At 35.6% G+C, this 14,151-nt stretch overlaps 2 protein-coding genes across 2 annotated transcripts; both read right to left on the bottom strand.

Annotated features, from left to right (window-relative positions):
* Positions 1–7,728: 7,728 nt before the first annotated feature.
* On the bottom strand, positions 7,729–10,362 carry ABCC1 (Multidrug resistance-associated protein 1; the record flags this gene model as incomplete). Its single annotated transcript, XM_036645900.1, has 1 exon — positions 7,729–10,362. One exon carries the CDS (start codon positions 10,360–10,362, stop codon positions 7,729–7,731), a length of 2,634 nt encoding a protein of 877 aa, XP_036488459.1.
* Positions 10,363–11,303: 941 nt separating this feature from the next.
* ustYa-4 (Oxidase ustYa) lies at positions 11,304–12,403 on the bottom strand (the record flags this gene model as incomplete). Its single annotated transcript, XM_036645899.1, has 5 exons — positions 11,304–11,507; positions 11,565–11,669; positions 11,735–11,865; positions 11,959–12,048; positions 12,103–12,403. 5 exons carry the CDS (start codon positions 12,401–12,403, stop codon positions 11,304–11,306), a joined length of 831 nt encoding a protein of 276 aa, XP_036488458.1.
* Positions 12,404–14,151: the final 1,748 nt, after the last annotated feature.

Genomic DNA, 14,151 nt, shown 5'->3' with positions numbered 1-14,151 from the left:
TATAATATACCTCTCTTTTAATATAGCTAAAAGTTAGAAGTTATAATATTAAGTTAGAGGATTTAATTTTTAAGCTCTACTTAGTAAACTAATCTACTATCTTATTACTAAGGATATCCTTATAGCTAAATATTTAATATACTAAAATAGGTATTATTACTTAGCTCTCTAAAACTATCTATTTAAAGTTTAGAATAATATCTTATAAAAACTTTAAAAAAGCACTTTCTAAATAGAATACTATTATAATATTATCTAAATAGATTATAATAGCTATAATATCTTTATTAAGTAAATTAATAGTAACCTTTAGGCTAGCTTAAGCTCCTTCTATTTCTATATTAAAAACCTCTACTTATAGAAGTCTCTAATAGTTAGTATAAATAAGCTTAAAGTTCTTATAAACTATATAGCTAAAGCTAGTTTATTCTAGCTAAAGTTATAACTTATTAATATAAACTATTAGATAAGTAGGAAGTAATAATTCTACTTAAAGTAGGTATACTTTAGCTACTTTATCTTTATTCTTTAGTTAGTAAAGTAAATCTTAGAACTTATAATCCTTTAAGTATAGCTATAAATAAGAAAAAGCTAGTATATCCTTTATAGTACTAATAAAGTTTATAAAGTAAATAGTATTACTTTAGTTTTATAGAAGTTTATACCTCTTAATCTTTATAATTAATAAGTACTTTTTATCTAGCTATCTTAACTATAAAGTATAGTAATCCTTAATAGATATAAGGATATATTTAACTAGTAGTATACTTAATTTTTATTATATAATATTAATTAGTATTATTCTCTATATTAAGAGATAGCTTTAAATAATAATATTAACTATAACTTATAAGGCCTTAATAAGCTTATATAATTTATAAGAAACTAACTTAAAGCCTCTACTTTAGCTAATATCTTCTCGCTTTTTACTTAGCTTCTTAAGGCCTAAATACTATATTTCTAAGCTAAATAGTACTTTTAGTAATATAATAATATATACTACTTTCTTTATAGTAACTAGTAATATCCTAGAGTAAACCTTATTAAAGCTTTCTATATACTTAATAACTTTCTATATTTTAGCTACTTTTCTCTAAATATACTTAATAAAGATAAGCTTTAAGTTAAGTATTATTCTAAGCTAAACTATAATTTTAAATAGCTATACTTCTCTATCTTTATAGTAGATATTAAGTAGTAGCTTATCCTTAAGTTTTAGTTTAATTTAGTTAGTAAAGTAAATAAGTTCTATTTTCCTTAGATCTAACGCTATATAGTTTTCTTTTCCCTAAGTAATAATATTATTAAGGATCTTCTAAGCTTTTATTATTAACTTTATAAGATTATCTCTAAAGTAGAGGATCTTACTATTATTAATATAGCTAAATCTTATCTCTTTATCCTTAATTTAATATATTAGCTTAATATAGAGTAAATAAAGTATAGGGGAAGCTAGTAAGTCTTATAGTAGTTTATAAAATAGCTTCTCTATTAGTATAATATATCCTTTATAATATATTACTACTATCTAATTTAATATAAAATAATAGACTTATTAAATAAAGTTAAGTAGCTAGCTTTATTCTCTAAGTTTCTAATAAAGATAATTTTATAGGATTATATTAAATATACTTTTAATATTATTTATAATAAAAGTATAGACTTAACCTTAGTTAAAGCCTATTATTATATTATATATTAACGCTTTAATAATATTTATAGTAGAGCGTTAAAATAGAGCTCTTATTATAGTAAAGTAGAGTATTTATTCTTCTATAATATAATATATTACTTATTATATATAGAGCCTCTTAAATCCCTTATTAATAGTTAAAAGTAGTGAAATTAGCTATTAGCTTTTTAGTATAAAAGTATTTTAGTTTACTTTTAGGATTATTAAAACCTCTATAATATACTATACTTTTAAGTAATAGCTAATTATATAATAAGCTTAATATAGTATAGAGATATAGTCTGAGATATATAGCTAAGCTGCTTATAGTATAACTATAGTGATATTATTAATACTTAAAGTAGTATTACTTACCTTTAGTATAATACTCTATACTTCCTATATAGATTTTTAGGTCTATAATAATATTTTATTAAGGTATTATAGAGATATAAAAGTTAATATTATCTTCTACTATATATATCTCTAGTAGTTTTATTTATAGGAATTATACTTTTTTAATAGGTTTAATAATATTATTTTCACTATTATATAGAAGAGGGGACTAAAACTAAAAATTAGGTTTATATTAGCTTATAATCTTATAGAGGTTTATATTACTATTAATCTCTTTAATTAGCTTAACCTATATAGTAAACTTTACTTTTTAAATAGTATAATTATAATATTTCTTAGCTTTATTAATAGCTTCTAAGTTTAGATTCTACTTATATTTAGCCTTATACTTCTAGTTAGTTTTAATATATATTATATTCTACTATATTATACTTTTCTTATTAAAATAATATCTCTTCTCTATAATAAAAAGCACTAACTATAGTAAAGTATTAAGCTTTTCTATAGCTCTATTAAGGTCCTCTAGAGTATTAAAAGCTTCTAGTAGTATCTATATATTATTTACTACTTTAGTAGTAAACTTTAGTATATTATTAGGGCTAAATTTAAGCTTACTTTTTATTATAAGAGGAGCTTTATTTAAGTTACTCTAAGTAATAAGTATTATAAATATTAAGGTTAAATAGTTAGAACTAATATAAAAATAGCTAATAACTTTAGTTTTAGCTAATAGTATATTAGAGAAATAAAAATTAAGTATATTATTATACTAATAGGTTAGTACTTCTAATATATTAAGGAGGGTAATATTCTAGCTTTTAATAAGTTTAGCTAGTAAAGTACCCCCCCTACTTATCTTTACTCTTAGCTACTATATATAATATTTTATATTAAAGTTTCCTCTTATAAAGAGGTATAATAGTAATAGCTAATCTAATAAAATATAGAAGATATGAAATTTATTAATATCTTAGTATATATTAAGGTAATATACTTTTTAAAGCTTAATATTAAGGATATCTTAGTAAGGTTTTTAGGGGTTTAATATAACTAAAAATAAAGCTAGTATAGTAATCCCCTTATAAATATAAGTTAAAACTCTAAGTTATATAGTAATTAAGTCCTAAGTTTAAACTAGTAAATATAAAGTATAAATAGAGTTAGTTTTAATAAGATTAAGGTCTTATTTAGTTATATATTAAGGTTTTTAAATAAATATAATATTAAATTTATAATAGTTAGTAAATATTAGGGTAATATTATATATAAGCTTTATTTTTGCTATATTTACTTAGAATATAAAGTATATTCTATTTATAGTAGTATAATTAAGATCTAATTATTTATACTAAAATAATAACTTTAATAGTTTATTCTTAGTATAAGTTTAAATTATCTTTAAACTCCCCTAAGTTTATTACTTTATTAATATCCTCTCCTTCTAAGATATCCTTTAGGATATCTTTAAGTAGGATCTTTATAGAATTAATTACTTATAGTGTAGACTCCTCCCTATTAAGGTTAAAAGTTATAGAGGATAGGTTATAGCTTTTATTTTATATACTCTATAAAAAGCTTAGGTCTATCTATCTATATATTATATTTTTAGATATTATAATACTAAACTAACAGCCTGCTTTATAAATATATTAGTATTAGCTTTATAATAGCTAAACTATAGTCCTATCTTTTTATTAAGAGTATAGTAGATAGCTTTTATTAATTACTTTATATAGATTATTATAAGTTATATATTATACTTTATTAATATAGTTAGCTCTATATTTCTACTTATTATAATATTAGTAGCATAACGTATAGGTATATTCCCTAAATTTATACTACTTATAGTATACTTAGTATTATTTAAGTAATAGTTTATAGTTAAGGTACTTAGTATAGTATAAGCTAAAAACTTAGAAAGTGTTAACTTTTTAGTAAAAAGTAACTATTTATATATATTACTTTTTACTTCTAGTTAATAGTACTATAAAAGTTTAAGATTTAATAAATAGGTGCTTAGTAGTATATTTAATCTTAGCTTAAACGTAAGGTTTAAATAGTATTATACTTTTATAGTTTCTAATTATAGCTTTAACTTCTTATAGAGTATATATAGCTTAAACCTTAGGTCTCTTAATACTTACTATATTAAAATATTTAGATAACTTAGTATAATAAGTAAATATAGTTATATATACTCTTTAGGATATTATAATAATTATAATACTAAAAGGTACCTAAGTTATTACTCTAATATCTAAATCCTAAACTTTACTAACTTATATAAGTTTTATATAGATAAATATAAGCTTAATTAGGGGCTCTCTATAGGTATAACTTACTAAGAACTAAATAAAAATATAAAGGTTATTAAGGTTAGCTAGTTATAGATTTCTAGCTCTTAGTTATATTTTACTCTAACTATTTATAGTTCTTATATTATCTCTAAGTATTCTTATAGTATTAGCTACTAAATAGCTTAAGGTTTTAGAAATAGCTTTAATATAGCTAAGCTATTTAAAGCTTTTATTAAGGGTAAAGCTTCTATTACTATCTACTTAAGTCTTAATATCCCCTATAGTAGTAGTATTATTAATAGTAAAATAAGTATAATCTTTATAGTTTACTCTATAGTAGTATTTCTCTCTAATTATAGATAATAATAGTTTAGTATAATATTTTATAGCTTTAATATACTTAAACTTAAGTTATTATAATATAGTCTATATAGTATTAACTAAAGTAATAATAATAATATTATAGCTTTTATTAATTTATTTAATTTTACTTAATTTATTAAGTATAAAATCTATAGCTTTAGTTAGCCCTTAAGTATTTATATTATAATATATATTTAGCGTAATATTTATTATTAATCTATATAGTTTTAGTAACTAATTAGTTATCTAAGGTATATCTCTAATATTTAGTATAATTAGTAATAAATCTAAATATCCTTAATTACTATAAGCTTATTTCTTTTAGGGTAATTTTAAAATTAACTTATTAAGTAATTATAAGGGAGTTTAAGTATATTTAAGGTTTATTTAGATTAGATAAACTATATTAAATATAGCTTAAGAGGGTAGTAATAGTAGTAGCGTTATATAGCGCACTAGCGCTATAGCCTTAGCTATAGTAGTTATTATAATATTAGAAATTAGCTTTATTAATAAAATAGTAGTAGTAAGGTAGCCTATACTAATAGTACGTGCTAAGAAAAATATTTAGGAGGAGAAGTTGCTGTCGCTTCCCTGTAATGGGAGCACTTCATAGCCTACTTGAATTTTCTTCATTACTTAAGAGTCTGCCTCCCTCCTCAAGGCAGCGAAGCCAAAGAAGTCTACTTAGATGATGATATTTAAGCCTCCCAGTCTGTGTAGTCTCTGTTAGAGATTGGCAGCTGAGGTTTTGATGAGGGTCTGACTTCTCATTACCAATCTGGAACATGGCCTGAAAAGAAAAGCAGCAGGTGACGAGTTAGAGGGTTTTCCGTCTGCCATGACATGCCTGTCTGTTGAGGGATTGTTTGCTGTACTTCACCGCGGGCGGTGCAATCGTAGGACAAAGGGCCTGAAAGACTTCCAGGGGTTCCACATGCAACAGTCTGCTTTTCCAGAGATCCTGCAGATGGCGCAAGTCACTTTATCTGTGGCTAAGATGAGCAGAATCATAATCCTGGAGTACACTTTGTCAAAAAACCCCAAGATTTTCAGCCGTTGCACATTACGTAGCAATAGCCCATTAACAGAGGCGTACCAGCAGATCACCAAACAGTTGTAGTGCAAAGTTTCCTGAGGTTTTCAAGCTCAAGCTATGTTTGGATTTTCTTCTTGTCGAATAAAAATTCCATATCACGGCACATATCCTGATTCTCCAGCGCATAAACAAACCCTGTTACCTGTTATTTTCATGGTAGCTACTTGCAACTTGTAGTAGGAGCGGCACTGTGCAACTCTACAGAAGCCCTTTTAAATCATAAGCTTAAAAGCCTGGAAGTCTTTGAGGAATATCTAATAGAATTGCTATTTCCACGTATAATACCTCGAGCGATCCTGAAATTCAGATATAAATTCCCGGCTCGCAAGACTGTGCTGACAACCAGCGTAATTAGATGGTAAACTTTAGATTCAGAGTCATTCCGATATTAGAAAAATTGCTTCAGCTGATTTGGACAAGGTACGATAGTGTAGCGTTAACTCCAAGAACTTTGTAGCGGGAGGTCACTCAATCGCAGTATGGCAGTGTCCTCCCGTTGTGACCCGGAGTCGAAATTCCACACCGAGCATCCATCTCTGCCGCTTAGGATTCTTGTAACGAGTGATTTCTTTCAAACAAAATGTTATCAAACAGGTTATGCTACACTCCAGCTTGATGAGTTCCTTCAGCAGTGATACCATCCCGACTGCAAGCCTCTCTGAAAAATTGACTGCTTTTCCAAACATCCGAATGCGTGCCGTATGCCTGTACTCCACCCTCGTCGAGCACAAGCACTCGGTCAAATAACATCGCCACTCTCATACGATGTGTGACTGCTACCATCGTGCAGCCCTTCAACACATCCCTCGCCATCTCCGTCACATTGGCATCTGCCTGAACGTTCAAACACCCAAGTGTCTCGTCGAGTACACAAACTCGCGGTTTATTGAGTAACACAGCCGCCAAAGCCAACAGCTGGGCTCTCCCTGTTCCTTGGGCTACCTGCTCACCAGCTATCGTGTCAAGCTCCATAGATGGCTCATTCTCTAGCCCAGCCAGCATATCCAAGTCCGATAGTAGTCGAGATATCGCAGACGGAGAGTGGCTGTGATTAGGATCAATCATCTCGCGGACGGTGCTATTGGGAAGCAGTACAGCGTCATGGGGAACAGCTGCAATGTGGGAGCGTAGCGTTTGAAGTGGTACGCCAATCATGGAGACGCTGTCCAAATTGATGGTGCCAGTCGACGGGTCAAGCAAGCGCAACAGGAGAGAAACGAGTGTCGATTTCCCTGCACCAGTTGGGCCTACGACCGCAACATGCATACCGCTCGGTATGCTGAAAGATAAATCACGCAACGCTGTCGGGGTTTCTTTGCCGGGTTCCTGACGATGCGAAACACTGACATTCCGGAAGGCCAAGTTTCCAGAGGCTGGCCATGATGCGTCATACGCAGTGCGATACCTTGAACCGCTTTCTGTCTCCCCCTCGCGAGGTATACTGGTAGCATAAGACGACAGACGTTCCACTGCAACCATAGACTGGAAGGCGCTAGTAGAAAATCTCATGCCTTGTCTCAAAGAAGCCGGAAGAACGAGAGCCTGACTCATGATGAGACCGACAGTAGATGGTGATAGCGAAGCGGATGAAGCGACAACAAGAGCACCGGTCAGTCCAATGGTAGTAGCCACAATAGCGTCAAGTCTGACTTCAAGCCAGCGTAAATTTGCGGCGGCCAGAAGTCGAACGTTGCTCCATCTATTAAGTCGCTGGACCAAAGTTGACCGAGCCGACGATTCGATATGATAGACTGAAATAGAGCTGGAGCCGTCAACGCTCTCACTAAATGCAGCATTTACACGAGCACGTAGTTCAGCCTCCCGACAGCGGACAGTCTTGAGGCGTGGAGCATATCTGCGCATCATAGCAACGACTGCAGATAGACCCGGCAAGACGACAACTAAAAGCTACGTCAAAGCTCGTAAGTGTTTGTTACTCATGTTGTGGTTGCCGCAGGACATACCTTGAATTCCATCGCGAGCATCAAGGCAACGCCACCAAGCAATCGTGCGAGATGAAGTGTAGCATTTCGAGTCGCCTCTATCAACTCCCTATCCGTTGTGTCCGCATCTTTTGAGAGACGGTCCATGATGCTACCAAGTAGAGAGTCTTGGAAGAAACCCATGGGCGCAGCAACGACTCGTCTCACCGATCGTTCCCACAAGCTATGGCTTGCATGTAACATCTTCGTGGTGATGTTGAGGCACAGGACATACGCTAGTAGCGCCTCTCCAAAACCAAAAATAGCAAACAATGTCACTGACGCAAAGCCGGAAAGACCAAATCGGTCAGATGTCCATAAAGAAAGCCATAAAATGACAGCTGCAGCAGTGACTTGCCATGAAAAGACAATACCACCCGCTGTGAGGGCTGCCTTGGGCCCACCGCTAAGTCTTAGATAAAACTGAAAGGAGTCACGTCGTTTTGTGTCTTCATGAGATGGCAATGACTCCGACGTGCTCCTGGAATCTGCATTAGAGGCTTTCGTTGCAGCCTGGCGGGGGGAAGACTGAGCTTCCTGTTGTTGGGTCGAGGAGTTTTCCATAGGTTCTTCTCCCATGAGGGATGGGAAATAGTCATCAAGTTTGCCTGAAGAAGTGAGCCAGGTAGCCTTTCCATCTTCGAGCCACAGTATCCGGTCACATTGGCGGGCCACCCAAGCCTGGTTCGTCGCGACAAATCGTGTGCGATCTTTTGCTAGGCCACAGAGACCATATTCAAATACCGTCTTGCTAGTTGAAGGGTCAAGGTTTCGAAGGCAATCGTCAACAAGGACAATATCCGCATTCGAGTACATCGCTCGGGCGATATTCACGCGCTGTGCCTGTCCACTTGAGAGACCTTGGCCACCTGCTCCAACAACGGTGAGATCTCGTCGGGGCATGCGCTCGAGATCGGCGATAAGAGCACAAGCGTTGATGACCTTCCAATATCTGGCATCATCAAACTTCTGATCGAAAATGATGTTGCTCCGAATTGTGCCTTGTCTGATCCATGGCGTCTGGCTAGCCAAAGCCGCTTTTGAGCCGATACCCAGCTCAAAGCTTCCTGTTTCGAGACACATCTGGCTTGCAATAGCGTGCATCAGAGAGGACTTGCCAGACCCAGGGCGGCCGCAAACAGCTACAAGCTCCCCGTTCATAATCTGAAACTTGGTGTTGAAAGAGAGGTGGAAGTCGTCAGTCGACGATCTGGCTGGCCAACTGAGAACAGTGTTTTGGGCAACATCAACCGCCCACTCCGCAGAGGTTGTTCTCATTTCGTGCGGTTCTTCCGTCTCCAACCACATCTCGATCGCGCGGCATCCGACAAGGAGATCTTGCAACTGGACTGCTGCCTGTGCCGCTCGGTTGACGTGAGGCTTGAGGGCCAAGAAGAGAGCAAAGGATGAGAAAGCTTTCGCTGGATCTGGCACACCCTCATGGAGGGTATCATACAGAATGAGACTTGCCATAGAGGCCAAAGTTGGCAACAAAGCACACGCCGCTTCTAGCAGGGCTCGGTTGTGCCACAAACGGCTTGCCGTTACCAACTCAACAACTCTCATCCCACACAACTTGTTCAAAACCATTATTTGAGACGACCATCCCGCAAGCTTGATGCCTCGAATGCCTTGAATAACCTGTAAAGTACACGCAGCACGATGTCGACAGAATCCACTGAGGGCCTTCTGTTCATCCCAGATACGGAGGGACACGCGCGTGAAGATAGGTAGACCCAGGAGCAATACGACCATGCCGCCTAGCGACGATGCGTCCACATTGGTGGCCAGCATAGGAATTGCGAGAAGAAAGCTAGCTGGCACAGTCCATATGGCGTTGATGCCGCTGATACAGTCTTCTATACGAGAGGCCTCCACCGATGCGAGGTTGAAAACGGTGCCAGAGTTCCATGTTTGTTCTGGGCCATCCTTGTTGCGATCATGTGGACTTCGAACCAAATTGGTGGCTGATGAGGATGGCGGGGCCAAGAAGGCCTTGTTCATTATCATGTATGTGAGAGCAGCTTTAGCTTGGGCTCCAACACCTTCCAGCCTATATCTTGAGGCGTTGATGAGTATCCCGGCGGCCATTTGCGTGGCTGTCATAGTGGCCACCAGAGTATAGCTGTGCGAGGTGCGTATAATGTGTGGTTTGTGAGCGTCTTGTGTACTACTCGACGTGGCGGGATCGGGATTCGTTATTGGTTCAGCTAAAGCCACGAGAAGCCAGCGTAGAATAATTGGCGGTATTGCGGCCGTCAACATGGCTGCGAGCTCGATCAAACCCCCTAGAACCAGTCCGCTGCGAAGACATCGGAGAAGGCTAAGAGCAAGTCGATGCCCTCTCAGTTGAGCCTTTCCTGAATATCCTGAACTTTCATGCCAACATTGTGAAAGTTGCAGTCCCAGGGGTTCTGCCTTCTGCCAATCGGAAAGCATGCCCTTGAAACTACTGGTATCCTCCTTCTGATGTTCTTCCGCGTCGTCATATTCAGCTTCGCGTTCCTCATCCTTTTTGATGGCATCAGGTGTCGGTGGTGCCCAAGAAAAGAGCATCATGCTGAACACCCAATTCGCCCGGGACCACATCTTGAAATTGAGAGACGTGTCGCAAATGGAAAATAGGTATGTCAAGAACTGTTCACGGGTACTCTTCAACACGGGCAATGAAAAAACAGCCCATAATACTGTGTGAAGCGGTACCAAAATGTGTCGGTCTCAGCCCAATGGAGCTTACTGGCGTCGTCTGTCAAGGACCCATCCGCCCGAACTCCGGCGGGAACGCGAGGATATCGCGGAGCCAGAAGGTCGGAGCGCGGGGCGCAGCAGCCAAGCCGGGGTCTATTGGTCTCGGGTCTGACTCGACATGAATGTTTCTGCCGACTGTCCCGGTAATCTAAGAGACTTTCCCAGACTATGACGATGCTCACCGTAGATTTCGGTTCTGGTGGAGTCCGTCCCATCCCACCGGCCGAACCGTTGCTTGTCCAAACCTTAGCAAATTTCACCATTGTGAGGCGAGCCTCAAGGCAACGGGAACAGGCAAGTCCCTGAACCGTGTAAGGATCTGTGACAAGCTCCGGCGGCGTACAATTTCATCCCGTTTTCTTGAGCAAACTTCAACTGACAGCCCACGAGTAAGGATCAGCGAGATTGTTAGAAAACGGAGAAAGCATTGCTTTGGGAACAAGGTTTACCAAGTAACGCACTAGATGTCCCAAGGCCATCAACATGTGGCTCTAGATTGGAGATGGCAATGTCGCAAAAGCGCTGTGTCAACGAAAAGATGTTCCCGTTGCATCCCGTACCTTTTCCTGGATATTGGAGCCAGCAAACGCCATAATTCACGTATAGTTCAATGTTGAATACAGGGTTGCTGAATCATCACGATGCCCACACATTCCTCCGCCGGCCGGGAATCTAAATTTCTAACAGCGATCTATCTCCCTCTGTAATATCTGATAGGAGCGTTTGCAGCCAAGCTATGATAACTGCCCAAACACAGCGCTGCGTACTTTTGCAACAACAACTTAAGGTTGAGAAACACGCTTGCCATACTTGTCGACGGGAATGTTCTCAGCCCTCACTCTTTTGATGACGCCCTTGATTGCTTCCCAGTCACGACATGTGTGCATTTCGTGCTGACCGACCAGCTTAGGGACGAAGTCATCGTGGCCAGGATAATGGATGAATTCAAATCGCTCCATGTTCATATTTCCTGCGCACATCGTGGCCTGCGATCCCTTAATTAGCATTACACTCAAGACTTCGATCACATGAATTATTCTTACTTGACGAAGACTCTCCAAGCAGTGTTCAATGTGCTGGCGCGTACAGACATCGTAGCCGCCGTCCAAGTCCAAAGCCAGCTTCATATACGTTGTGCGAATGCATACCTGGTCGCCGACTTATTAGTAAAAGACCCGCAAGGCATCGCGAATCGTCAAACAAGATCTCGTACCAAACAATGAAGCTGGTGGAAGACATTCCAAGCAACAGGCTGCAAGCCTTCAGGTTGAAGTGCATCTTTATGGAAATAGTCGGGCAATCCATACTTGGCTGGGTCGTTCAGCGCAACAAATGGTTTGCCAACTATCGAATTTGCGGTCAGCGATTGTTATGAAGATGAACTTGGCCTCTCAAGGGTGGAACGCAAAAAGATGATCGGCTTGCAATGAGACTCACATGAGATGAGATCAAGCCATTTCTGGTTGGCACCCGGAGCTGTGAAGTTGTACGAAGAGTCATGTTCAAATTTCTTACGGACCAGGGGCACTACAAATTTGGTGTCAGTGGTATGCTATGTCCAGCAACAGACTTCGAACATACCATCGGTGATGAAAGGCGCCTCATCGATTGTCGCCATGCCAAGTCCGGTGGCCGGATCAGCCTTCTTTGGCTCCGGAACGCATGCTGTCTGTCGAACACCCAGAGAGAAGCCGTATGTGCCCAGAAAGAAGCCTACCGCCACCGAAACAATGCAGCACAGGAAAGTAGATACCATGAGCATGCGGTACCCAGAGTGAGTAAGTCTATTGGATGGCGGTGGCATCCTGGGGCTACCTTCCCCATCCGAGCCCTCTTCGCTCTGATGCACCTCCGAATACTCAGTCTTGGTGTTGAATACCATTTTTTTTCAGATCATTTGACGACAGATTGGACAAAAAAGCTCATGGGCCACTCACTAAGGCTGACGTATGCCCATCCTTTTTAATAGGACTCTGGAAATTCACCCTAACACACAAATCATCCCATTGTCTCCTCCCGTGCTTGGTTATGCCAAGTTCCTAAGTGGAGTCTGCCCCTCGCGTCTTCCATAGAGTTTTGCTTTGCGCCGTCTTCCTTGCAAGTGGAAGAAACTGGCGGTGTTTTACGCGATGCTGGTTACCCTTAGGACTTAGGTGTCGTCGTAAGAACCCCACCTAAGCTATAGATCACCCCCCACCTCAGATCACCACTTTTACATACTTTTAACCTACTAACGCTGTGATTATATTTTTACGTTCTATATAATTTCTCTATAGTTTTATAATAATAATATATAATTTTATACTCTTTTTATTATTAGAAGATTTACTATTAATTAATACTATTTCTAACTTAGTAGGATAGTTTTATACCTCTTATTTCTTCTTTTAAATATCTTTAATTACTATAAAGTATATATTTAGCTTTAGCTTAACTTTATTATATTTAATAAGCTTATACTTCTTTAGCTAAACTTCTAGAAATTAAATAACTTATTAGTTATCTATTATAGCTATATTATTAAAGTCTAAAATTTTCCCTAACTTCTTAAAGAAGAGGATCTATACTATAAGGTTAATAGGATAATCTCTTTATATTATTAACTTTAACTTATTACTAAAAAGCTATTATATTTAGTATAAATTAGCTAAATTCTTTAGTATTTTAATTATAATATTTTAAGAGGTTTATTTATTATTTATAGGTTTTAAATATTATATTAGTACTTATAGAATATTAGTTAGAATAGAGGTATAAATAAACTAGCTTATAAGAGGTTTTATAATATTAATAAACTATATCTTTATTACTTTCTATCTTAATTTAATAATATATAGTTATAAAGTATCCTAATATATATATAAATAGTATTATAAGAAGTTCTACTTACTAATTAATATAGAGTTAAGTAAGTAGTTTTATTTTATAAAATAGGTCCTATAAGACTACTTTAGAAATATAAATACTAATATATTAAGGAGCTATATAATATAAAATAAATAAATAGGTAAGTAAGCTAAATAAATATTATTAATATAATATTTCTATATAAAGTTATTACTAATATAGCTTCTATAGCTATTTATAATAAGTAAATATTTAAAATATAGTCTTTTTACTTCTATTATTATCTTTAATATAAATATATTCTCTAATTAGTTAATATTAATATTATTAGATATCTAACTATTTATAATTAATATAAAATACTATAAGTTAAATTCTAAGAAATCTTTAGGGAATTATTAGTATTAAACTATCTTATCTTTAAAGATAACTAAGAGTGAGAGATAACTACTATTAATACTAATATATTTAACTATAAATATCTAAGTATAGTTATTAAAGCTTTAAATAAATATAAAAAGTTTCTTAGAATATCTTAATACTAAATTATTATACTAAGCCCCCTCTATAATACTTATTTTATCTATATTATATTATAAACTTATAAGGATAATCTTAACCTTTAGAAGATTAAGTATTATAAAAAACTCCTTTATATCTTTAACTATAATATCCTTTATATATTAGATATTAATCTTATATACCTTTAGAGTTTTAATAAATAAGTAGTAGTATAAGAAAGCTTTTATCTAATATATACTAAAGGGATATATATTACTATTA

This window comes from Colletotrichum siamense, assembly GCF_013390195.1.
Source record: "Colletotrichum siamense strain Cg363 chromosome Unknown KSG_Cg363_contig10, whole genome shotgun sequence".
NCBI lineage: Eukaryota > Fungi > Ascomycota > Sordariomycetes > Glomerellales > Glomerellaceae > Colletotrichum > Colletotrichum siamense.
The sequence above is the reverse complement of the archived record's forward strand: the minus strand, read 5'-3'. Positions and strand labels throughout refer to the sequence as shown.